Source organism: Lepidochelys kempii, chromosome 2 (genome assembly GCF_965140285.1).
Source record: "Lepidochelys kempii isolate rLepKem1 chromosome 2, rLepKem1.hap1, whole genome shotgun sequence".
NCBI classification, from domain to species: domain Eukaryota; kingdom Metazoa; phylum Chordata; order Testudines; family Cheloniidae; genus Lepidochelys; species Lepidochelys kempii.
The window spans coordinates 210,260,628-210,288,178 of NC_136381.1; the positions used below are offsets into that span (position 1 = coordinate 210,260,628).

Genomic DNA, 27,551 nt, shown 5'->3' on the forward strand with positions numbered 1-27,551 from the left:
TCACAACTCCATTTTTGAAAAGAAGCCATTTTCCATTTCTAAATAAATTGAAACAAAATGTACTGACCCATCTGCGCATATCTGGAGGTTTATCCTAATCCTTTGTTTTCATACTAAGTAGTCATCCATTGAAGTACAGTTCAGCCATAAACCCCACATATAGACTCTAATATCAGAGGTTACACTAAAGATTTAAACAATTCCTGGTTTGGTTTTCAGCAGAGGATCTCTCTCATTGTTCCCAGGGAAGAGAACAGCCTTGACATTGTTGAAGTAAACATTCAGTCCCTCCCTGTTCTCCACTTGTTCTGCACTTCTTTCAATAGGTTTATACTCTTTGTATCTCCTGCAAGGAACATTGTAAAGTTAGTTACTGAAATTAACATGGCACTGGGAGTATGTGAGAGAGCCAAATATTGATACCATGTCTTCCTCCATCCCCCCCCCCCCCCCCACAACTGGAAACCACCATAGGAGGCTGTTGTGACTAATTCCGAATGATCGTGTGAGAGCTGCCAGGTCTAGAGAGGTTATTAAGGAAAATAAGAGAGGTCCAGAGAGGATTTTGAGTTGTTGTGCACACAGTTCTGAGTCCACTCAGAAAGAGAAGTTCTTGTACACCCTGCCTTACCACACTGCATTTTGGGGCAGTGGTACTGGAACAGTTTTTACAGTGGAGGTGCTGAAAGTCATTGAACAAAACTGTACGTCTTGTGTATGATGGAAACAACTTCAAGCCAGGGGATGCTACTGCACTCCTTGTTCCAGCACCCCTGTTTTGGGGGCAAATATTTGAACTCTCTTCAGGGCCCTGCTCACCATGGAAGCAAAACTGTGCTAGCTGTGACTTTGTGTAAACATGTTTTGTTCTGACAAGGTTCTAGCATGATTTCCCTGGCCAATACTGTGCGTATTGTAGCCAATCTGTGTTCTTGACTACTCCCTTACTATGAGTATAGTCCAGGGGTGCCGGAAGAGGGGGGCCCAAGGGACCATGGCCCCCTGTAGATTTAAAAGGCCACAGAGGCAGGCGACGAGGGAGGGGAAGAGGAGTGAGCGTGGGAGGGGTCTTGGGGGGAAGAGGTGGTGCTGGAGTGGGGCATTAGGGGAAGAGGCAGCACGGGGTGGAGCCTCGGGGGAAGGGGTGGGGCAGGGTCTCAGGGAGAAGACCAGCGCTAGGGCGGGGCATTGGGGGAAGGGGCAGTGTGAGGGTGAGGTTTTAGGGGAAGGGGAAGAGGCAGGGCCATGGGGGAGGGCCCAGGGAGGCACAGATTGGGCTCCTGTGGGCCCCCCCACACACACACATACACTTTTAGGGCACTTCCTCTGCTCCTGATATAGTTTTATAATCTGCTTCTAATACAGTTCACAGACAAAAAATCCCTGTTCATACAGGCTCAAAGAAACTGTACTAGAAACTTGCTAGTAACAACCATATTTAAACTGCTTTGATAAAGGACAGGGTAAATGCATGCAGATGGTAATAAAATGTAAGCCTGAAGAACAAGGTACTTAGTAATTAGAAAGAGTGGGAATACTCTTAGCTAGAGCTATGCCAATAATTTATATGATGAATTTGACTGTCTTTTTTTTTTACTGTAAGCTCTCTGGGTCAGGGAATGTTATTCACTATATGTTTGTACAATGCCTAGTACAATGGGATCCTGAAGGCCTGATACTGCAATGTAAATGTATCTGTTTGTGAATTGTCTGCAAGCCCTTTACTATTTTCTCAAATGTATTTATTAGTTAAAGTTATTTGATTAACAATTTTGATTAATATTCTTAGTCTGCAGATCATTCATACACATTTTATTATGAGTATTCTAAATCTGAAACTTAAGATGTGTTGGTTAGTTTTGATTGGACACATAAGTCACCTTGTATTATTTCCTCTCTCTGATTAGATGAGTGAAATTTTTAGAATCATGTTTCCAGTCTGACTACTTGTGCTGATGAATTCAAAATTTGTTTTCCATGATATTCTTTAATATTCACCCACAATGGTTTTATGAGCATTATGGCCAGTAAACTCATTTGCTGAAATATATGTGGAAAGCAAGCCTAAAAAGGATGCAAACACAGCCAAAACAAATTCAATTTTTTATCCATCTGAATAGTCATACAATTATTTTGTCATCCTGATCTATTTCTTAACTGTTGGAACCAGCAACTTACTTGTGAAGAAGGAGAGTCACAAAGATGAGAAACGCCACCAAGAAACCTGAGGTGATCAAGACACCTTCCACTGTCCTCGAAGATGACCCTGGAGCTTGAATAACAAATTTGTTTTAAAAATTCTATATAGTGAGGTACAATTTTCCAGCAGCACCATTCTTTCTGCCACGTGACTCTAGAAGGTGCAGTATATTTAACACTCCCTTCACGCTAAACAGTAGGGCTCAGCAGCATTCACAGACTGTAGGGTCCAATTCATCTTTGATGCCAGCCAAATTATACTAAAGATGAATACTTTAAGAGTGCCTTGTATGTTTCCGTATGAAATATATTGTTTGCTGACTGTAACATGCAAATACCTTTACAATGTGCAAAGGAACTGCAGGGCTAGCTGGCATCCCACAAGATTTGGAGTTACTTTGCTACTTGCCCTGTTGGTATGCTACAAAGGGAATGTTTAAATTAAGAGTACAAAGTACTTAATCATTTTATAACCCGGAGAATAAGAATTAGCATGTCATTGAGGAGTAGGGTTTGAGGGAGGAGAAAGAATGGAATCTCTCTGGTATCTTTTCATTTGCCCTAGCCGTGCGTTCTAGTGATTCCCCTCTCCGTCCCAGGATTGGACAGGACATCCTCCTGAGAGGACTGAGTGGCTGTAGATGGGGTGATTGTTGGTGATGATGTGATGCCCCTCCTAGGGGTTGAGTGTTCTGCCTTTGTAATATTGGCATCTTGGGGAATTAACTCTTGACCCAGCCTGTGATTCCCTCTGTTGTTCTGCCACCAAATTTTCAGGACACCTCTGAGACTGGCTTCAAATTCAGAGACCATTGCGCTTGGGTGCAGTTCTAACCCTACTAGATCTGGCACAGGGGAAACTGAATAAATAAATACTGTTAATTATTATTTACTTTTATGATCTGTATTAAGCTTCTTAATTCTCCAGTCCAGAGGCTGCTTTTCAATCTATGTGGTGAGTTTACTGATGCTGAGTCATGCTCTTGCTTATTGCATTCACAACTATTTTTATAAAGCAGAGTAAACTAGAGATACGCATTGATTTGGACCTAATTTATTAATCCATAGTTACTATGTAAATATATTCAAATCAAGACTTTAAATTAGTTTTAACAGTTGACCTAATCTATGTAAACCATACCATCTTGCAGTGTGTTATTATAAATGTTTGGATAAGCCTGACAGTAACGCTAGTTTACACCATCGTCCTTGTGAAGACAGCAGCCAGGGATGTACATTCCTATGTGAATCACATGTACCCTTATGTGATTTGGAAAACATTATACATCCCAGGGGCATGTATACATTGTGGAACTACATCCTATCTAACAGTAGTTTAAATACACATAAACTGGACTTTTGTTAAACAGTTGTGCTGAACGCCACACCAATTTAGAGAGGGCACAATCCTGCAAAGCACTTAGGGCCAGATTTTCAAAGGCATTTAGGCACCTAAAGATGCAGATAGGCACCCAGTGAAATTTTCAAAAACACCTATGTCCCTCTCTCCTATTGAAATCAATGGGAGTTAGGCTCTTAGGTGCTTGTGAAAGTCCCACTAGGTGCCTATCTGCATCTTTAGGCAGCTAAATACCTTTGAAAATCTGGCCCAGAGTGCCCCCAGCTGTTATGGACTCACCAGATCTGGAACAAACTAAATAAGATCTGCTGAAAACAGTGTTGTGAATGAACAGCAAAGGCCACTTCCTCAGATTATGTAAATTAGCCCAGCAATATTGAAGTCCATGGTGAGGCAGTGTAGTCTAGTGGCCAGAACACTAACCTAGGACTTGGAGACCAGGCTGCACTTTCCTGGTCCACCCCAGATTTCCCTGTGTCAGCTTGGGTAAATTACTCTGCCTCTCTGTGTCTCAGTTCCCCATCTGTAAAATGGGGAAAATGGCACTTCCCTGCCTTACAGGGCTGTTGTGAGGAGAAATTCAATAAAGATTGTGGGCATATGAATACCTTAGATTGATAGACGGCCCTGAGTTCTAATCCTGATTTTACGACTCACCTGCTGGGTAACCTTAGGTAAGTCACTTTCCCTGTCTGTGCCTTTGTTTTCTCCTCACACCCTTTGTCTCTCTTTTCTATTTAGATTAGAAACTCTCTGGGGGAAGGGACTATCTTTTACTATGTGTTTGTATAGTTTCTCACATAATGGGGCCCAATCTCAGTTGAGGCCTCTCAGTAGTGTCATAATGGCAAATAATTAATAATACACACGCACACACACTTCCCTGTGAAATGGCCATGAAGAGAAGGTATTCACAGATCTTCAACATCTGTTCCATTTGGACTCACCTCCATTTACAGATATAAGGGCACTTGCGAGGGCTTGGCTTGTATCATCACCCAATGTAATGTTTACACAGTAGGTTCCGGGCTCATTGAAGGCTCTTCTGATGGTCAGTAAGCATTGATCAGTAACTTCAACAGGGTCACATACCACATTCTGTGACACCTGGCATGTGGGGTCAGAGACTATTGTACAGGCATCTGTAGGAAGACTGGGGGAAGTGTGAGAGAGAAAATGAATGTATACTACTACTAATCTAAATCATAGATTCAGTGGGCCTGATTATCCTCAGTTGGACCTGTTTTGTGCTGGTGCAACTCTGTTGGAATCAGTGATGTTAGACCAATATAAAACTGGCCCAGTAGCTTTACTCTTCCATTAAATTAGCTGCTTGGCATAACACTCATTATTTTCTGACTACAGAGGACTTCACATTTTCCCCACTTCACTCCTACAAGCATACATAATTTCACAACTATGTCTGGCATCATTTAGACTAGTTAATATAATGTTACTAGCAATTACACTCATTTCTCAAAGCACAGTATCACCTGGCCTCTACTTAGTTGATAAAATCTATTAATTTTGGTTCGGTTCACCAGGCATACAATGTAAACCCTTTGGAGAGTCTTAGATGTACTAGTACATGTAGCAGGAATGTCTTGCTAGTTTTAGGATTACTTTCAAAGTGATTATTTCCCAGTTATGTTGTCAAGACTCATCTGTACTTCTCAGTTCTCTCAGATCCATACATTTTCCAGTGGCTACGACTATTAATGCAATGCTCTTTGCATCCAAGGAATTCCTTTGACACAAGTTTTTATTCCAAATGTCAAAAAACCTATGGCTAGAAAGATGGCTTCCTCCCAGTTTGAGCAAACCACTTCCCTTTTTAGTGTGAGTGCTGAAGTCTTCCATCTTTGCCTGGAAAACAGAGATTAGCTTCTGCCCACCAACTAGTTCTATTATTTTTGCTTAGGCATATCATTTTCGTCTGAAGCCAAAGAACCGGGCAACAATTTCTCTTGATATAACTCACAAATGAGACTTCCATTATCTTAATTTCAGTCAACAGATGGTCATTGCTGTGTTTTCAACTATTGTTCATGCAACTGCATATGAATGTGGGTAGCATACTAGTAACATCCAAGTACCTAATTTTTTAAAGAGGGAAATTAGTGAATACGCTTACCTCCCTTGGCAGGTAACAACAAAGTCAACCAGGGAGTTTTCACCTTGAGCCACTGTCATCTGGACACTTGTCATCTGAATAACGTTTACCTGAAGGATTCCCTCTAAGGGCAGAAAGAGCCCATCAACCTGTTAGGTTACTCAGGCAATGACATGATTCAGCAAAAATAGTCCACTTAGAATCATAGATGAACTGTGTTTGAATTATCCTGACTGGATCTGAAGACTACACATTTAAAAACTCAATAAGATAAGTGGTTTGTTAATAGTCAGCTGAGATCTGGTCTCTTTATTATTCTCCATCTCACCCCAAAACTCCCCTTAAAAGATCTTGGAAATTTTAAGATGTTACAATGCACATAATCTTGCACCCCATACAGAATTGTTGCCCTCCACTCTAAGTGACAAACTCACTCAAATCCTCCACTATCCATATATTTTGAGCTTAGCAACTGGATAAACCAGGTTGTAAAAAAGCAAACAATGCCAGTCTGTTAACTGTACGTTAAATTATGAAACCAGACCCAAGCCTGCAGAATAGGTTCTTATAGTTCCTTCTTGTGGTGTTTACACAATAGATAGCAGGTAAACTGAACAAACAAGGGAGCCCATATACGTTCAGTACCATATCAACCAGTTTTCCTATTCTCTTATTGTTGTAGGCACTTACCTACAATGGAGATAGTAGTTTTATAATGTCCATATCTATAAATATGGCAGCCTCCATCAGGAGTGTCTTCCATTACACCAGTGCTGGTGGGAGAGTCCAGGTTAGAGGGTGGTTTAGTAGTTACTGTTGGATTGAGCAGGGGAAAGAAACATATTGCTAATTACACTGCTTAGAAAATATTTTGCACGATCTATGTTATAGAGACAAAGTCTAAGTGGATTAATGTCTTTCATACCACCAATGAAGGGAAGCCAAATGATTAAAAAATTAGGTTTTTGCCTTCTGCTAAATGCACGGTGAGTAAATAAATGATGCAGTTTATCTCAAAGAGATCTTGTGCAAAACTGAAAGAAAACCTGCTTGGCACAGCGTTCTGCAGAGCCAGGCAAGAGGAGTAATTTGGATTTCAGATCCCTAGGCCAGTAGGAGCTGTAGAAGTAGCATATTCAGCACATGAGGTGGGGGAAAGGAATTTATGCCCCTGCTCACAGACGATTAAAAATGGAATCCAGCATTCTGCGCAGAATGAGTTTGCCAGTCTTCTCTCTTGTTTTCCCCTTCTTCTTTTTTTTTTTTAACGTCTACTACTGTTAATCATGTCTGTTCCACCCACCTGCAGGTACTTTCATTATACGATATCAGACGCATTCCAGTCTCCAGATATATTGTGACACAGTATATAAAGGCCTTCCATTGTCTTGGTCTGTCTCTTGCTGCATACAGTATAGGTTTTACATTGTACTTGTCTGTGAGATGTGTCATTTCATGCCCATATTGTTTACACTGTTTGGATATTTGTATGTACGATGAATTACAGCCATTAGATTGAGTTCACACAGTTGCGTTCATCAAAGGCCTGGTCCAACACCCATCAAAATCAACTGAAAGACTCCCGCTGACTTTAGTGGGTGTTGGACTGAACCGTAAGTTATTACATGCGTCTTTAAGGGGTATTTGATATAAATTAGTCAGAAAGTGGGGCTATCTCCATTTGCATGGTAATAAATCATTCTCTTCCAAGAGATGTTGAAAACAATCAACCAGCTAATGATTATATCCAGAAGAAGGTGGTCAGATATCTTTCTGGGACAACACACACAAACTTGCAGGGACAGACATAGGTAATTAGAACTGGCAGTGTGCTGCTTCATCAGGTTCTAATCTTCTTTAACCAAAGGGGTAAACTAAGCTTAGAGCTTAAGCAGCTCCACTCAGCACAGTGATTAGTTTAGCTAATGAATACTAAATTAGCCTAACTAGTGAGCTTTAAATAAGCAACTCTTTTTATTTTTGTTCAAATCCAAACATACCAATAGCTAGGCCAGAATCACTGCTATCACCCCTTTTCACTGCTTTGATGGTTAAAAGGGGCCATAAAGCTTCATTAAAAAGCTTCCTACAGATTCCCTTTATATAGGGGATTCCCTCTAAGTGTTATTGAATCAGCATAGAGGCTCTAAGCCACTTCTCTCATAGCTACTGAGCTAAGGAGCATGTCTGGCGTGGGGGTGGGGGGAAGGGGATGACTGGAGAGTCATCTGCTCTGCATTTGGCCAACAGAACAGTACCTTGAAATCAAGGGCAACTGGGGGAGGCTAGTCTAAGAGGCACTGAGGGCCAACCCCAGGATTAAGGAGCCACAAAAACGGCACAAAGACACCTTTGCCCTCTTCCCTCTCTGGTCCTGAGTTGAGTGACTCAACTCAGCCAGACCAGAGCTCCTGCATCATTTGCTCTATTCTTTGTTTAATCAACAAGATTGTTTTTTCTTTTTACTTTCGCGGCCTCTTTCCCCTCCACACTCACGCCTACTCTGTGCCAACCAAACTTTTATTTAAGGTAACTGGGATTGGATGTTGTGACTTGATGTTGGAGGTTTGCCACTGGTGTCCTACCGGGAAGGGAGGACTGTGCTCCATGTCCTGAGGGGAGGCTATCAGAAAGAGAGGGGAACAAGCTGACCATGCAGACAAGGCAAGAGGGTTGCAATCCCTTCCTCAAATTAGTGTTGTCAGGAAACTGCCTGAGGTTAGTAGGAGCAAATGAGCCCCTGGCATTGTGAATCAAGCTGTAAGAATCATAGAAAATAATTTACTATAAAGTGTTTCTAATAGTCTACACAAGAAGAGATATAAACTTACTTGCAGGAGTTGTCAGCTCAGTTTTGTTTGCAGTACTGGTTGAGTTTTGAGTTGTTGCCCCTGTAAAAGATAATTGTGATAATTAACACAGCCAAAAATACAACAGCAGTATAATTACCTTCTATTTGGTGTAAAGGGTCATTCTGGCACAGTGCTGGATTAGTTTGTCTGAATCACACACATTTGGTAGCCGCCCACTAAAACACCCACATCTTAGTCCTGGTCTGTGGGAGAAAATTAGGTTGGCTAAACTACATGGAAAAATCCACACTCCTTAGAGGCATAGTTAAGTCAGCCTAAGTCCCCTTGTAGACAGCACCAGGTCAACAGAAGAATTCTTGTGTCAACCTAGCTACTGCCTCTCGGGGAGGTGGATTACCTACGTCGTCAATGGGAGAACTCCTCCTGTCAGCGTAGGTAGTGTCTACACTGCAGTGCTACAGTGAAATTCATAAATTAAATAAATTGGTTAGTCTCTAAGGTGCCACTAGTACTCCTTTTCTTTTCATAAAGGCTTGTCCACGCTAGGAAATTGTCTGGAATATCTATTGCAGAATAAGCTGTTCCACAATAGCTATTCTGGAACAGGCATTGCGCTTTAAATTCACACCCTACCTTATTCTGGAATAAGTTCCCCCAGTACACACTCCCTGCTCTGGCAGTGCTGAGGGGCCATAAAGTGAGTGCACATGTAATTTACTCCCCCTTGAAGGCTCCTTTACATTGTCAGGGTATTGTAAATTGGTTTTAGCATAAATTAGATTCCTTTTATATCTGTAACTTTAGACTACATACTTATCCTGTTATTGATTCAGACTCTTAAGTAAGTATACATATGTTATGTTTACAAAAGCTGTGTAGATCCAATTTTGATGACCGTAAAGCTTTTACAGGTATGTAATTTTTAAAAACCAAAATGTTGGTGTATTAATGATCATTATTAATTTCCTAATATTCATATTGATTGACAGACTCTGACCTGGTGAGGTAGGAAGTGGTGGGGTAGGTGTTGCAGGCTCACAAGGTACAGGTATAGTAGCTTGGACGGTCAAATTCAGGCTGAAGTTTCCCTGCAGTGTATAAGTGTGAGTTGAAATAGGGCTGTTGGATATAAATGAGCCACTGCCATCTCCATAATCCCACTCATAGGAGATAGCAGAATTGTTAAGGTAGTGGCTGGGATCATGGATCTTGACATCAAATGTGATAGGAGAATCCTTGATGAAGACAGAGTCTGAGGCATTGCGATCATTCTTCTGGGACAGGTTCACATATAAAGGAATCTGGTCTGCAGGAAAAATGAAAGAAAGTGAAGCAGGTGTGTATGGATGCAAGTAACAGACTGCTTCACAGCCCTCAGACTGCAAAGGTCACTGCAAAGTGTAAGACACAAGCCTGCATCATGTTAACTGCCAGGCTTAATTTCTTTAATACAGGTTTTTTCTTTAACTCACTTTTCAATATATTACAGTAACAGAGTGAAACACTGCAACCACGTAGAGCGTCATGTGCATCTACTGAAGACCCTATATCTAGTCATCTGGAGGTTCCCTGTCCCATTAATATTGTTCTATACCTGCCATTTGGTGCAATCTGATGCATTTAGAAAGTAAAACATTTGCTTTTCAGTAGTATCTTTATTACATCAATTGTTTCTAAAGGTCCTATTGTAATTTCCTACGTATTTCCCCCCATCAGTACAAAAGAGGAGGAAAAGCCCTTGAAACTCAATTCATTAAGGAGATGTAGTGAATTTGGGTTGGGGGACATTATAGGACCTCATCCTGTGACCACTGAAGTCAATGACAAAACTCCCATGGGCTTCAGTGGGACCACTTGTGGTGAAAGTTGCTACTTAGCATGAGCAAGAGTGCCAGAGTGTGGCCCTTCATGAATAAGAAACTTTGCCTTCATCATTATTTTGTCTGAGATTGTCTAGATCACAGATAAGGAGAGCCTGCAAAAAGGATCCATTGACTGAACTGTTGCAGTGTGGGCATTTGGGTTGATGTTGGTGGGTTACTTAAATTTAAGAGACAGCCAGAATGAAGAGATAGAAATAATCCCTGGGATACTTTAGCCAGCCTCATCCAGAGAAGGGCGATGAATTTCATCCAGAGAAAGGGTCAGGAAGTCCCTCCAATTTCTTTTCTTTGGACTATTAGTACTAGGGATGCATGTGGGATGCAGACAAAATAAAGGACAATTTGCATTATATCCATAAATTTAAGCTTAGATTCACATTCTGTATGAAAGGTAAGTTAGTTTATGTACACCACAGATTTCTGTTGCTTATTCAAACATTTCAGACAAAGAACAATAAGTAGAAATTGATCTTAAATTTTATTTGGGACAAGTCAAATTGCAGGATAGCATGAGGTAAGCCTCTGGCGTATCAGATGTTGTAGCATAGATAAAAAAAGTATTCTCTATAGGGTAAGAATTATTAACATAATTCATTTCCATCCTTACTTATATATTTGCAGTGTTAATATCTATAGTGAAGAACACATTTTTCAGCTAGCTCGTCACAAGTCTGCGAAGAGGACTTATTCCATACTGTTCAGGGTAACCTACTAGAGATTTCACATGGAAGTTAAAAGCATCACTTGTTCCAATCCCTCATTACATCCCTCACTACTCTTCCAGATAGCACTTTAGTTGCATTTATGTAAAATCTCCACTACAAGCAGTGCCAAGTATTTAGTTGTGGTTTAGTCCAGCACACTCACCTGTTACAACATAGATGCCACTTGCTGTTGCAACTGGAACATATGTTCGATGACCTCTTCTGTAAACGGAGACCACCATCATCTGTTTGCCAAGGGTGATATTTGTTGTGTTGATGGAAACAATTGCTGAAGAGCCTCCAGTTTTTTGGTAGTACTGGCCTGTGAACAGGACATGAACTCATATTTTCCTCTTGTGACGAGATGGAAGAAGTTTTATAAAGAGAAGCAGCATTTCTGTGAAATTTTGGATTGTCTAAATCAAAAGTGTATATTTTATGCTCATCCTTCATTTGCGTGAAATGTTCTTTTCAAACACACTTCATGTCATTGTTATGTTCCCTGCCATTAGGTTTTTTTTCTGAGTTTCAGCAAAGCAGCCAAAGGCATTCGAAAGATGGGCCTGCTCCCAGCAATCCAAGAAAAGGCATTTGCCAAGGCACCTTCATTTCCCCAATGCAACTAAATTAGATTAATACCTAAAATAATTTTGCCAGTCAAAGTTAGGAGCCTAAGATTTACAGTGTAGTCAATAGCAGGGGTGGGCCAATTATTACACATTCTGTCGTCGGAAGTCACAACCCGGAGAGGAACAGATCTATACTCAACCAGCTTAGGAGTGCTTTAACAAAATGCACATTGCATTTTCTTTCTAGAGGTGAAGAAGCCAGTCTGAGGACCTACAGGCACAAGATCACTCCTGAATCTCAGACTGCTACCTGGTAGAGCTAATCACTAAATCATCTGGCTTCCCCCACCCTTTTTGCCCTGAAGATTTCCTCTAAATTTTCTATCCAAATTGTGATTGAGAAGGGAGTTCTTTTCAACAGTGGCAGCTCTGTGCATTTGCAGTCTTACAGAACATGTCATGGTAGTATATGACTTCCAAACCTCAGAGGAATTAACAGAGCAGCTGCTATTCTCGCTGAGCAGCTCGGAATGTGTTTAGTATTCTCTCACTCAACAACTGTTGAATTCCTCTTTGGGAATTCTAATGCAAGGCATTAGGGAAACAAGTTAGGACACAAAACCAAGATACATTTTACTGGACCCACCAGCTGTATGAAACAAATAGACAAAGTTCCTCCTTCTCCAGCCAGGATGATGAGGGAAAGGTCTCCCATCTGGGAACACATTATGGGTATTGTTGCTTGTGCAGATTTCCCAGCCACAGTCATCAATCCACTCAGTCCAATTGTAGACATACTCATTAGAAAAGTCTGAGGAATCTAGGTGTAGAAATAGATTACCGTTTATTAAGTGGCAAATTTATATGTGTTTTTATATAAAAGTGGAATGTTTCCTCTTCTTTATTTCTATGGGGCTCATTCATGGCAACAAAGATCCTCAGACACGTCCATTAACTTATCTTTACAATGACTCAATGAGGCAGGAAATGGAGGTATTATTATTTCAATTTCATAGTAGGCACTATGGCACCATATGCTTAATGACTTGCCCAAGCTCACACAGGAAGTCTGTGCTAAAGCCTGACACAGACTGTAGATATCCTGCGTTCCAATCCAGTGCTTTAACCACAAGACCCCTTTTTCCCAGCACAATATTAAGACAGATTAAGTGAAAGCTCATGTTGTGCCTCAGTTAGGTGCTCATGAAACTGTCTGGACTATTGTACATAAGCAAATACCAAGGACTGGATTATGTAAAGATGTGGGAAACACATGCCTATGGTGCACCATGAGGAACAAGGCTGAAGACATGGGGCCCAGTCCTGATTGCACTGAAGTCAATGAAAAATACCTATTAACTTCAGTGGAAATGATCATGCCCAGAGAACTTACACCACCAAAGCAGAACATGTATTACATTTAAATCACAATATTGCTTTTCAGTCATGTTTTTAAATATGGAGCCGGAGGAGAGGGCATTTTCAGAGTAACGTTCACTACATCACAATTCCTCTGTTCTTTCTAATTATAATCCTAGGTATTTTCTGCTTGGTATGTTTTTATTCTGACAAAAGAATGTAGTTGTTTTCAAGAATTCTGTTGGCTCACCTAGAAGATGCCAATTGAAGCTGTTGTTCCAAATTCTGCTGCCAGCCCCATAGGACAATGCCGTCTCATTGAGGTCAGTGGGGTTGCACCTGCATTCTGGCCCAATGGGAGCTGCAGCTGTGAAACCCGCAGTAGAATTTGGCTTGCTTTTTATTTTTCTTTCTTTCTTTTGTCAGAAGAGCCAGTTGTGTCATTTTTAAATAAGTGCCATGTAAACTGCAAGCACCACTAGAACCAGAAAAATATATGTTTCTTCATTGGAAAAGCACAAAATTAGTAAGCATAGGACAGATACTCCACAATCTAATGCCTGAGATGCCTGTAAGTAGAAGCTATGCTATTCAAGTAGTGATTGACATCTCTTGAAATTGATCGGTAGAAAGTGTTATTTAATCTATCTGGATGTTGGAACAAAGGTTTATTTCTGCCAAGCTGCAGCAAATAAAAACATTGGGTTTTTGACCGGTTTTCCTCATTTAAGAGATATAAAGAAGGCCAAAAACGTTTTTTATTTTAAAAGATATTTTCCCCTGCTTGTTTTTTATGTTTGAAATATCAGGAATGTAAGATCGGCTCTTCCTTGGGAGGTAGCCATATAAAGGTGTTATTTAGTGAACTCTGGACTCCTTATTGAAGATTCTCAGTTTTACAAACCCGGTTAGAAAAACCCATGTTACTGATGTAACATGCCAGTATTCAGGCCAGTGACCGGGCAAACTTGCAACTGAGCTGAGCAGTAACAGTTTTTCTGGGAGCCAGATAAAACACTTCATTTTGTAGTGGAAAAAAATCCATTTAAAGTTCTTGGCCATTATATGTAGTGGGTGCAGATGGGTAAAAATAAGACAGTCATCTTCTGAACAAGGACTTTTTGTGTGACACAAATCAGACATTACTGTCGTTCTCAATTTAACAGGCATAGAACTGCAGCCTGGAAGCAGAATGCTGATGGTTCCAAGTGTGCATGATGCTTTTGTAGACCACAAGTGCACCAGTGCCATTGCCACACTTGTTCACAATATAAGGGTATTGTTGTTACCTACCATTCCTGCAGATCCTGTCATATACTATATTGCTGTCATTATCTTCTTTCTGGCACCTGGGAAACTGTAGGTTCACAGCAAAGGTCACGTTTGATCCTACTAGAGCTGGGCTGTCAGAGGTCAATCTGGCCACCACCTTTCCTCCTGAAGAAATTAAGATGAGATTTCATTTATACACCAGTCTTTTTGACAGGTTTCAGAGTAGCAGCCATGTTAGTCTGTATCCACAAAAAGAAAAGGAGGACCTGTGGCACCTTAGAGACTAACCACTTTATTTGAGCATAAGCTTTCGTGAGTGAGCTGTAGCTCATGAAAGCTTATGCTCAAATAAATTTGTTAGTCCCTAAGGAGCCACAAGTACTCCTTTTCTTTTTGCAGTCTTTTTGAGTAGCTATTACTTTTATTTGTGCACCATTTAAACAAAAAAGTTAAAATCAATCATGTTAAACTTATTACAAAGACTGTAAGAGCCAGATCACCAGCTGCATAAACTGGTAACACTCTGTAGGCTGCAAAAAGAGCTACACCTATTTACACGTGCTGAGGTGATGACCCTAAGTGTCTCTATCACTTCCTACAACATACTATACTGCATTGTACTGACCTTCCTGAAGAAGCTCTTTTGCCCCTCATTTAGCCATCTGAGGTACTGGATGCTCTTAATATCTAACCAGAACAACAAAAATTAGAAACTTTTTACTTAAATAGTTTGGAGGAGACCAATTGAAAATTATTAGTATAGGTTTTTTTAAAAAGTGCAAAGTGACTTTGAGGCACAAGTCTCATGTACTTTCAGTGGAATTTGTGATCCGAGTCACTAAGGTGTTCTTCAAAATCCAAACCTATGCCAATAAATTAGACTTAGTGGGCCAGATTCTAAGCCAATGTAAATCAGCGTAGCTACAATACAGTCAATTGAAGTTAACCATTCTCTAGACATTTCCCTACTATAAACTAAAATCACATTTGTACACAAAAGAGGCAGCATATACCAGAGGACAGCTCTTTTGTCTCTATCAGAAGGTGTAGCCTTTAGTCCTGGGCTCATAACCAGTGGTGATAAAACAGTGGCATACAATGTGCTGGTTCTTCATAGAAAGTGTTAAACTCATCCAGTGATGTGCCTTGGGGTGGAAGTTGAAGACCCCAACCTACTGGCACTTTTCACAGAGAACAAGGGATTTTCCCAGTGTCCTGGCTAATGCTCCTTTTCAATAAACCAGATTTCAATATCTGAGGCTGTGAATTATTACTGAGCAGATTTTCTAATGGCTACCATGGCCACTTCATCAGACAACGTATTAAGTACTAGTATCTAGCGCATTACTGGAAAGAGCAATTTTGGGATATGTACAGTACAAAACACACTATCTATAACTTTCTATTCTATCTTATAGAATTTCTGGCTACATTTCCCAGAGCTTTAGGGTTGCATATCTAGACCTACCTCTCCAGCAGTCATTCCATCTAGGATCTCCTTTTTCCCAGAAAGGATAAAGCTTTTCATTCCACTGATTTTGATCAGGAGACCAGCCATGTAGCTTCTTATGGGACCTGACATGAGAAGAAGATCTTCCATGGCTCATCACATCTCGAAACTCTAGATAGAAATATGAGCAACATAAAGTATGACTATTTCCCCTGCTCCATTTCACAATACTAAATTCTTCACCAAACGCAAAACTCTAAATCAATGGTCATGCTTGGAACTTTATCTTTATAAACAAAGCTTATGTCTTCCAGTCTACTGATAATGGAAATTCCTCTGAATTTAGGCTATATATATTTCATCCATTCCTAACTTTAGGACATGTTCCAGTTAAATTAAAGGGTTCTTGGAGGGATAAGATCACATGGATGAACATTTTCCAGCCCTTCCTTTGCTCATTTATACTTTCTCAGAACTTTAAAAAATATTTTCAATGGATTATAAACCAAAAAAGTTACATGTAAACTGTAAACAGGTGATTATTAAAAGAGACATTAGGGAATGTAATAGTGAGCTATTAGGCCCCAATCCTGCAATGAGTTCTACACAGGTGGACCCCTGCATCCATTAAAGTCCATAGGAACACACATGAACATAGGGATCTGCCTACATGGAATGCATTGCAGAATTGGGGCTTTACTTATAGTTTAGTACTTAAGGCTCCTGAAGCATTCAATAGAAAAGTCTAATGTTTCTGTTGTGGACATAAAAGCACAAGCATTTAAGGACAAAATCAGAAAGTCTAAGGCATAAAATGAGTTACACCCAGCAAGGGACATAAAAGACAACAATAAGTAGTTATATAAATACATTGGTGCAAAAGACAGATGAAAGATAGTGTAGGTCGATTACTTAGTAGGAAAGGAGAATTACTAATGGATGACACTAAGAAGGCTGACATGTTTAATGCCTATTTTACTTCAGTTTTCATTAAAAAACTTAATTGTGACCAGATGCTTAACACAATTAATATTAAACAAGAGGGAAGGAACACAAGCCAGAATAAAGAAAGAACAGGTTAAATAATATTTAGATAAGTTAGATGTATTCAAAGTTGGCAGGACCTGATGAAATTCACCCTAGAGTACTTAAGAAACTAGCTGGAGCAATCTTGGAACCATTAGTGATTATCTTCAAGAACAGGACAGGTGGGGTCCCAGAAGACTGGAGAAGGGCAAGCAGAGTAGCTATCTTTAAAAAGGGGAACAAAAATGACCTCAGGAATGAATACTAGTCAGCCTAAATTCGATACCTGGAAAGATCCTGGAACAAATTATTAAACAATCAATTTGTAAGCACCTACAGCAGGGACTGGCAACCTTTGGCACACGGCCCGCCAGGGAAAGCCGCAGACCAGCTGGGCTGGTTTGTTTACCTGCAGCATCCACAGGTTCAGCTGATCGCAGCTCCTACTGGTTGCGGTTCGCTGTTCCAGGCCAATGGGAGCTGTGAGAAGCGGTGCGGGCTGAGGGATGTGCTGGCCGCTCTTCATATGCTTCTCAATGATTATGATGACCAGTGGGCTACTGGCTCTCAGCAGAGACCTCACATGCCACCCTTTGGTGAACTATTATGCATATATCTGAGCCAGGGGATTCCATAAAACCTCATGGACTCTTGTGCAGTTGTGCCCTCTCCCAGTTGGCACCATGGGGTCCCTGGGACACACATACCCACACATCTCACTGTAATCTGTTTAGAAGAGACCAGAGCATACTTCCCCCTGTCCCAGTTCAAGCCCTGGCAAGAAATATTTTACATCCCAACATTTTAAGACCATCTGTACATTTTCCTAGATACTATGCTGTATTATCTTATCTAGCTGAAGAGAAGAAAGTTTCAACAGGCATTTTTTACTGTGAAATTTGCAGAAATTGTTCATATCACTGGACATACCCTTGCAGTTGTGGCATTGGTTCACTTTATAAAGAGGTGGACTGCTTTATGGATGGATCACAGAAAGCCATGAGAGTAGCCCCTGGACCATGTCCCTGCCTCCTGGAGCACACTGCCCTGGGCATGTGGAGGGACCAGGGCTCTCCACAGCAGCCTAGGCTCCCTGGGTGATTCTTAGCATGGCCCAGCTCTGGCTTCCAGTCTGGCCAGGGGGAAGGGCCTTGGTGGGAAGAGGAAGAGTGGGGGGCAGGGTCCTGGGGCCAGGGGAGGCTATGGGCCACCTCAGCCCCCCACCGAGAAGAGACTGGCACCACTAGCAGGGGCTGTGCTTTGTGGTGGGGAAGACCCTGCTGCTGCCACTCCACCACTGCCCAAGGCTACTATGCCCATGTTAAAAAGGGGAGGGCATGACCCCTTGTTCCCCCAGTTCTGGCACTCCTGGGCCCCTGGAGTGTAGGGGAGCCCAAATGTTCTTTGTGCCCATGTCATAAATATAAAGGGAAGGGTAAACACCTTTAAAATCCCTCCTGGCCAGAGGGAAAACCCTTTCTCCTATAAAGGGTTAAAAAGCTAGGATAACCTCGCTGGCACCTGACCAAAATGACCAATGAGGAGACAAGATACTTTCAAAGCTGGGGGGCGGGGAGGGGGAAACAAAGGTTCTCTCGGTCTGTGTGTTGCCTTTGCCGGGACCAGAGCAGGAATGCAGGTCACAACTCCTGTAAAGGGTTAATAAGCAATCTAGTTAGATATGCGTTAGATTCTGTTTTGTTTAAATGGCTGATAAAATAAATTGTGCTGAATGGAATGTATATTCCTGTTTTTGTGTCTTTTTGTAACTTAAGGTTTTGCCTAGAGGGATTCTTTATGTTTTGAATCTGATTGCCCTGTAAGGTATTTACCATCCTGATTTTACGAGGTGATTCTTTTACTTTTTCTTCAATTAAAATTCTTCTTTTAAGAACCTGATTGCTTTTTCATTGTTCTTAAGATCCAAGGGTTTGGGTCTGTGTTCACCTATGCAAATTGGTGAGGATTTTTATCAAGCCTTCCCCAGGAAAGAGGGTGTAGTGCTTGGGATGATTTTTGGGGGGAAAGACGTTTCCAAGCGGGCTCTTTCTCTGTTATATATTTGTTAGACGCTTGGTGGTGGCAGCAATAAAGTCCAGGGGCAAAAGGTAAAATAGTTTGTACCTTGGGGAAGTTTTAAACTAAGCTGGTAAAAATAAGCTTAGGGGGTTTTCATGCAGGTCCCCACATCTGTACCCTAGAGTTCAGAGTGGGGAAGGAACCTTGACATGGTGGCAGAGCAGTGGGATTAACTTGAAATCGTTTTGAGATCAATTTGAGATTCTTTGAACCAGAAGCACAGATTTTTTAAAAGGAAATATTTTTTTCCTTTGGGCTGCTGAAAAGCAGGTTTTAAGCTGAAAGCAGTTAGAGTTTTTTTTGTCTCTGCTTGGGGGCCAGAGCAGAGACAAAAGGGAATTGTCTTTTGTGAGCTGGAGTTTTCTCTACCTAAAGGCAGGGTAGTTAACCTCCTGCAGGGAAATTCACAAGTCTTCACAGACCTGAAGTTGTTTTTTACCTAAGAGCAACTAGAGGGATTTTCTGTCTATTTTCCTGGAGACAAAGGTGTTTGGGGTTTTTTTAAGGATTTTTCTGTAGGCTGACAATCACTATCAGAGAACATAGGTATCCGGTTACAGCACAACCTATTTTTGTTTTGACAAGCCAAGTTTTTTGTTTGTTTGTTTTAGTTCTAACTCTCGAGTGTAAAGTTAGTTAAAAACAGAGAGGCAACCATGACAGAAACCAAGGAAACAGCCAAAGAGGCTGCCCACAGGAGAGCTATGGAGGCAAAGGAAAAAGAATGGAAGCATGCTGAGGAGGAAAGGGTGGCTGCTCACAGGAGAGCTATGGAGGCAAGGGAAAAAGAAATGGAGGAAAAGGAAAAAGAGAGGAAGCATGCTGAGGAGGAGAAGGAAAAAGAGAGGAAGCATGCACTGGAGAGGGAGAAGGCAAAGGTTGAGCTGCATCTACTGGATAACCCTAGCCATCCTTCCCCAACAATCCACAAATGGGAGAGACTATGTCCACAGTATGATGAATCCAGTGATATTGTTGAATATTTTCTCACCTTTGAGAGACTGTGCACTCCCCATAAAATTCCTGAAGCTCACAAGATGACCACATTGGTCACAAAATTAACTGGAAGAGCTCTGGACATATTCAATAAGATGCCTATTGATCAGGCTTCTAACTATAATAAATTCAAGGATTTGGTTTTAAAGCAATTTCAGATTACATCTGAAATGTACAGAGTAAAATTTCTAACCCTTAAGAGAGGGCCTGGATTAAGGAATATGGCTTATCTAAACCAGATGAAGGTTTAGATAAACAAATTAGATAAATGGGTCCAAGGAAGGGGTGTTACTAGCTTTGACGGAATGTGTGATTTGACAGCTCAGGAGCAATTCCTGAATATGTCCAAGGAGGAAATAAAACAGTGTTTATGGGATAAGGAAATGGACTCAGCAGAAAGTCTTGCTTCTTATGCTGATCAATACAAGCAGTCCCAGACCGCCAGAGAGGCAGGGCAAGCTGGAACAAAACAGGTGGAGGGAGGAGAGAGGAACAACCCTGGTTGCAGTTGGAGCGGATACCGGAAGGGACACCATCAGACCACACCCTACTACCGGGGGCAGCCCAAGGCCCCAACTACACACCAAGCAATACTCGGCTTATCATCCTGCCATACTGTTCTCCAGCAACCCACCTTGCCCCAGTGACCCATAAGCTGGACAGTGTTTTAAATGTAACGAGCCGGGGCATGTGAAGGCCAACTGCCCCAAGAACCTCAACCGATTACAGTTCATTACACTGGAATCACACCAGAGGTCTTCAGGCCCAGACACCTCCCAGATACCCTCGGAGCGGAGGGAAACTGTGAGTGTGGGCGGGAAGAAGGTCACCGCATGGAGGGACACCGGAGCACAAGTGTCGGCTATCCATGCTTCCTTAGTGGATTCCAATTTAATAGACCCAGAGATCCAAGTGACAATTCAACCCTTCAAGTCCAACTCTGTCAATTTGCCTACAGCCAAGTTGCCTGTCCAGTACAAGGGCTGGTTAGCAATGTGGACTTTTGCAGTATATGATGATTATCCCATCCCCATGCTGTTGGGGGAAGACTTGGCCAATCATGTGAAGCTAGCCAAGAGGGTGGGAATGGTCACCCGCAGCCAGGCTAAGCAAGCCGTCCCACCTAGTTCAGTTCAGAACTAGTTCAGTTCTACTAGGACCCGGTCAGAGGTGATGGACCCAGACCCCATGCCAACGTCTGCAACAGCAGTAGTGGATCCAGTTCCAGAGACCCAGTCAGAGCCAGTCCCAGAACCAGACTGGGCAGCCTCTTTGGCTGTTTCCTTGGTTTCTGTCATGGTTGCCTCTCTGTTTTTAACTAACTTTACACTCGAGAGTTAGAACTAAAACAAACAAACAAAAAACTTGGCTTGTCAAAACAAAAATAGGTTGTGCTGTAACCGGATACCTATGTTCTCTGATAGTTCTGGCAGCAGCCAATAACCCTACACAAGAGGCTCAGCTGGAGCCTGAACCCCAACATAGAGCACCAGTGGAGAGTGGTTCACAGTCAACGGAAACAGCCCCATCCCCTACATCACTTCCAGAGGGACCAAGCCTAGGTCCACAATCCAATGAGGAACTGATGTCTCCAGCAACAAGGGAACAGTTCCAGACCAAACAGGAAGCAGATGAAAGCCTCCAGAGAGCTTGGATGGCGGCCCGGAGCAACCCACCGCCTCTTAGCTCTTCTAATCAATCCAGGTTTGTTGTAGAAAGAGGACTTTTACACAAGGAAACTCTTTCTGGTGGACACCAGGAAGACTGGCATCCTCAGAGACAGTTGGTAGTTCCAACTAAGTACCGGATAAAGCTCTTGAGCTTGGCCCATGATCATCCTAGTGGCCAGGCTGGGGTGAACAGGACTAAAGACCATTTGGGGAGGTCATTCCACTGGGAGGGAATGGGCAAGGATGTTTCTACCTATGTCCAGTCTTGTGAGCTGTGCCAAAGAGTGGGAAAACCCCAAGACCAGGTCAAATCCCCTCTCCAGCCACTACCCATCATTGAAGTTCCATTTCAGCAAGTAGCTGTGGATATTCTGGGTCCTTTTCTGAAAAAGACACCCAGAGGAAAGCAGTACATACTGACTTTCATGGATTTTGCCACCCGATGGCCAGAAGCAGTAGCTCTAAGCAACACCAGGGCTAAAAGTGTGTGCCAGGCACTAGCAGACATTTTTGCCAGGGTAGGTTGGCCCTCCGACATCCTCACAGATGCGGGAACTAATTTCCTAGCAGGAACTATGGAAAGCCTTTGGGAAGCTCATGGGGTGAATCACTTGGTTGCCACCCCTTACCATCATCAAACAAATGGCCTGGTGGAGAAATTTAATGGGACTTTGGGGGCCATAATACGTAAATTTGTAAATGAGCACGCCAATGACTGGGACCTAGTGTTGTAGCAGTTACTCTTTGCCTACAGAGCTGTACCACATCCCAGTTTAGGGTTTTCACCATTTGAACTTGTATATGGCTGCGAGGTTAAGGGGCCATTATAGTTGGTGAAGCAGCAATGGGAGGGGTTTACACTTTCTCCAGGAACTAACATTCTGGACTTTGTAACCAACCTACAAAACACCCTCCGAACCTCTTTAGCCCTTGCTAAAGGGCTCTTGCTACAGGATGCTCAAAAAGAGCAAAAGGCCTGGTATGATAAACATTCCAGAGAGCATTCCTTCAAAGTAGAGGACCAGGTCATGGTCTTAAAGGCACTCCAGGCCCATAAAATGGAAGCATCGTGGGAAGGGCCATTCGCGGTCCAGGAGCGCCTGGGAGCTGTTAATTATCTCATAGCATTCCCCACCTCCAACCGAAAGCCTAAGGTGCACCATATTAATTCTCTAAAGCCCTTTTATTCCAGAGAATTAAAGGTTTGTCAGTTTACAGCCTAGGGAGGAGATGATACTGAGTGGCCTGAAGATGTCTACTATGAAGGGAAAAGTTCTGGTGGCGTGAAAGAGGTGAACCTCTCCATGACCCTTGGGCGTATGCAGCTACAGCAGATCGAGGAGCTGTGCACTAACTATGCGCCGACGTTCTCAGCCACCCCAGGACTGACTGAACAGGCATACCACTTCATTGACACAGGTAATGCTCACCCAAAAAAAGTCCAACCTTACCGGGTGTCTCCTCAAGCTAAAACTGCTATAGAACAGGAGATCCAGGATATGTTATAGATGGGTGTAATCTGCCCCTCTGGCAGTGCATGGGCATCTCCAGTGGTTCTAGTTCCCAAACCAGATGGAGAGATACGTTTTTGCGTGGAGTACAGTAAGCTAAATGCTGTAACTCACCCAGACAACTATCCAATGCCACACACAGATGAACTATTAGAGAAACTGGGACAGGCCCAGTTCATCTCTACCTTGGACTTAACCAAGGGGTACTAGCAGGTACCACAAGATGAATCCACCAAGGAAAGGTCAGCCTTCATCACACATGTCGGGCTGTATGAATTTAATGTACTCCCTTTTGGGCTGCGGAATGCACCCGCCACCTTCCAAAGACTTGTAGATGGTCTCCTAGCGGGATTAGGAGAATATGCAGTTGCCTACCTTGACGATGTGGCCATATTTTCCGATTCCTGGGCAGAACACCTGGAACATCTACAAAAAGTCTTCGAGCTCATAAGGGAGGCAGGACTAACTGTTAAGGCTAAGAAGTGTCAAATAGGCCTAAACAGAGTGACTTACCTTGGACACCAGGTGGGTCAAGGAACTATCAACCCCCTACAGGCCAAAGTGGATGCTATCCAAAAGTGGCCTGTCCCAAAGTCAAAGAAACAGGTCCAATCCTTCTTAAGCTTGGCCGGTTATTACAGGCGATTTGTACTGCAATACAGCCAAATCGCCGCTCCACTGACAGACCTAACCAGAAAGAAACAGCCAAATGCTGTTCAGTGGACCGAAGAGTGTCAGAAGGCCTTTAACCAGCTTAAAGTGACACTCATGTCTGACCCTGTACTAAGGGCTCCAGACTTTGACAAACCGTTCCTAGTAACCACAGATGCGTCTGAGCATGGTGTGGGAGCAGTTTTAATGCAGGAAGGACCGGATCAAGAATTCCATCTTGTAGTGTTTCTCAGCAAAAAGCTGTCTGAGAGGGAAAACAACTGGTCAGTCAGTGAAAAAGAATGTTACGCCATTGTCTACGCTCTGGAAAAGCTACGCCCATATGTTTGTTTTCCACCTACAAACAGACCATGCTGCGCTACAGTGGCTTCATACCGCCACGGGAAATAACAAAAAACTTATTCGGTGGAGTTTAGCTCTCCAAGATTTTGATTTTGACATCCAACATATCTCAGGAGCTTCTAACAAAGTGGCTGATGCACTCTCCCGTGAAAGTTTCCCAGAATCAACTGGTTAAAATCGTCCTTGAGATGTGAAAAATATTGTTAGTCTTTATATACTTGGTAGTATATTTAGAGGTGCATGTGTCTTATTAACTCTGTTTTCTCCTAGAGTTCCAGGAAGAAATCAAAGTCAGCGTTTCACCCTATCTGTGATTTGCGGGGTGTGTCATAAATATAAAGGGAAGGGTAAACACCTTTAAATCCCTCCTGGCCAGAGGAAAAACCCTTTCTCCTATAAAGGGTTAAGAAGTTAGGATAACCTCGCTGGCACCTGACCAAAATGACCAATGAGGAGACAAGATACTGTCAAAGCTGGGGGGGGGGCGGAAGAAACAAAGGTTTTCTCAGTCTGTGTGTTGCCTTTGCCGGAACCAGAGCAGGAACGCAGGTCACAACTCCTGTAAAGGGTTAATAAGCAATCTAGTTAGATATGCGTTAGATTCTGTTTTGTTTAAATGGCTGATAAAATAAGTTGTGCTGAATGGAATGTATATTCCTGTTTTTGTGTCTTTTTGTAACTTAAGGTTTTGCCTAGAGGGATTCTCTATGTTTTGAATCTGATTACCCTGTAAGGTATTTACCATCCTGATTTTACGAGGTGATTCTTTTACTTTTTCTTCAATTAAAATTCTTCTTTTAAGAACCTGATTGCTTTTTCATTGTTCTTAAGATCCAAGGGTTTGGGTCTGTGTTCACCTATGCAAATTGGTGAGGATTTTTATCAAGCCTTCCCCAGGAAAGGGGTTGTAGGGCTTGGGATGATTTTGGGGGGGGAAAGACGTTTCCAAGCAGGCTCTTTCCCTGTTATTTATTTGTTAGACTCTTGGTGGTGGCAGCAATAAAGTCCAGGGCAAAAGGTAAAATAGTTTGTACCTTGGGGAAGTTTTAACCCTAAGCTGGTAAAAATAAGCTTAGGGGGTTTTTCATGCAGGTCCCCACATCTGTACCCTAGAGTTCAGAGTGGGGGAGGAACCTTGACAGCCCAGGGCCCCAATAAATCTTAATCCATCTCTGTGCCTATAGTGGTGTGTTACGTGCTCAGGGGTCCTATCACTTCTCTGTAGTTTAGAAGAGACACCATGCAGATATAGCCGGATGAAGCGGTGTCTGCACAGCACTGTGATGCCTGAGGTTGAGGCAGGGAAGCAGTGCTGAAGAAGAGGCAACAGCTGCCTTTTTTCCACCCACCTTATTACCCATTGAGGCTGCTACCGGACTGGAGTTCCCTTTGACTGGTCCCATAGTGTGCACAGATCTCCGTGCTCAGCCAGCGCTGCTGCTAGCCCCTCCCTGCTCTGTGGGGAATTGTGCCCTGCACGGTCTTTAGAAGGGAGCAGTCTTTGATCTCAGAAGTGTGCAAGGGCTGCAATTTTGCCTGGCCTCTGCAAAGGGGGTAGAGGACTGGGGAAGACTCCTGGCACCCTTCCCTCTTCATTCACCCTCTCTGTGGCCAGTCACACCCTCACGCTTAATGTGTGAAACAAGTTGTTATTGCCAAATGGATAATATCTGGATTCAAACAAAGTGCCCCGCAACTTTTGGCATTTGCTCCATGACTGGACTGTGGCTTGTATGTTTTTTCCATGACAAACCATCAGCCCGAATCATAACTTTGGGCCTCACAAATTCTAACCAGGTAAGCTCCTATGGCATTTCTTCACTCGCTTGTAATATGTTTATCTCAATCAAATATAAGAAGTTCCACAAGCTTTTGGATTACACGGACAAGGCATTTTTCACCCTAGCCTCTACTTTGGCACCAGTCCCTCTAAACCACATGGAAGTGAACTAAGGGGTGAGAAAAAAGAGGCTTTAGAGAAGTTTTTTCCTCCACTTAACTATACACAGTCTTCATAAGCAAGTGTCAGTCATTACCACATGTGGAGCAACTGAGTCCAAAGCAGCCAGTCCAATAATAAAACCCAAGAAAGTGATTCTTGTGAATAATGACACCATACTTTAGTTCTATTGGAAGAGAGGAGCTGGCGCTCCTTGCACCCTGCTCCCAACTCAGCCGGGCTCCCGTCCCTGAGCTTGTACACTATCTCTGGACACTGGAAAGTGAGAACTTTGGGATCTGATTCTGCAAACCAACTTCCAGGAGCATCAGATATGCATCTAAGAAGGCCCTGCTCCCTCCTCATGTCCAGGCCACCTGGCCAGTGGCTTGACATGAGCAACTCTAAGGCCGGTAGCTATGATAACAACCTTGCAGAACCTCTGTGTGTGTGTGTGTGTGTGTGTGTATGAATGAATGTGTGAATAAATATGAGATTGAATGGACTGTTATAGCTATAACTAACTGCTTACTATGATTCTTTCTGTATTCACAATAAATGTGGTATTTTGCCTTTTCCCCTTTAATAAGATCCTGCTGGTTTTTATTTTATTGGTATAACAAGATGGGGAGGTGAGGAGTGGTTCAGCATTCCCTGAGACAGTGTGTTACCCACAGAAGGGAAAGGAGGCCAACTGCGGCTCAGTCCCCACCCCTAGACCTCTATCCCTGAGCCAGTAAGTCAACCCTGGACTCCTGGAAGGTCAGCAATAGCTCAGTCCCAAACGGTCCTGCCCCTCTGTACTTGAGAGGGTCTGTCAGACCTGGAAGAGAGAGAGAGAGTTCCAAAGAAGCTTAATCCCCTCCCCAGGATCCAGGGCCCATTGTCAGTGTGGAGAGGGAATGGGATCCTCCCTGAGACCCTTGTTTCTGAATTGGTGAGTCACAACCAGAGCTAAGGTCAGGAAATCAGCAGAGGCTCATTGTCCCTGTCATTGAGCTGGTGTGTCTCATCTGGACGTCTGGGGAGGTCAACAGAGGCTCAGGACCCATCAGCCTGTCACTGTGCCTCTGGTGTTACAACAGGTAGCAGAATAGCTCTCCTCGTTCCTATCCCAGCTCAGATCACATGTGCAGCCACAGAAGCAGATAACCCCCAGCTAGGTAGGATGCAGCCTGAAAACACCCAATCCCTGAGCTGCAGCAACCAAAGCAAAACACATTTCAAAATAGCAGCATAGTTGTGATCACACCATCTCAGCAAATTAAATCTGGGGAAGTTGGGGGAAATGAGGGGAAGGAATCAAGGCACTCACGTTTGGCAGCAGTATGCAGAACCCCTTCGGCCAGGAGCAGGACTCCAAGGAGGCAGAGACCCTTCATGGTGTGGGAGTGTGAGTGTATTGTGCCCCCAATTCCAGCACAAGTTAACTCTCTTCAGAGAAGTGAGAATACTGTTTATCTGCTGCCCTCCTCCTCTGTGATTAAATGGAGAGCTCCAGGGCTCATCATGTGATGGCATTAAGCAGAGATGCATGATTTCTTGTCTTCAACTCAACTCCCTGCTCATGTGCTTATGACTCACTCCTCTCACT

At 42.8% G+C, this 27,551-nt stretch overlaps 1 protein-coding gene across 1 annotated transcript; it reads right to left on the bottom strand.

Moving 5' to 3' along the window:
• GPNMB (glycoprotein nmb) lies at positions 1-27,370 on the bottom strand. The gene is made up of 12 exons (XM_073329537.2): positions 27,273-27,370; positions 15,741-15,893; positions 14,294-14,437; positions 12,288-12,461; positions 11,236-11,394; positions 9,483-9,791; positions 8,504-8,563; positions 6,363-6,485; positions 5,694-5,796; positions 4,507-4,712; positions 2,179-2,272; positions 1-346 (listed from the first exon to the last, which is right to left on the bottom strand). The coding sequence occupies exons 1-12, from the start codon at positions 27,337-27,339 to the stop codon at positions 193-195; spliced, it is 1,746 nt and encodes a 581-aa protein (XP_073185638.2). The 5' UTR covers positions 27,340-27,370; the 3' UTR covers positions 1-192.
• Between the last annotated feature and the right edge of the window lie 181 nt (positions 27,371-27,551).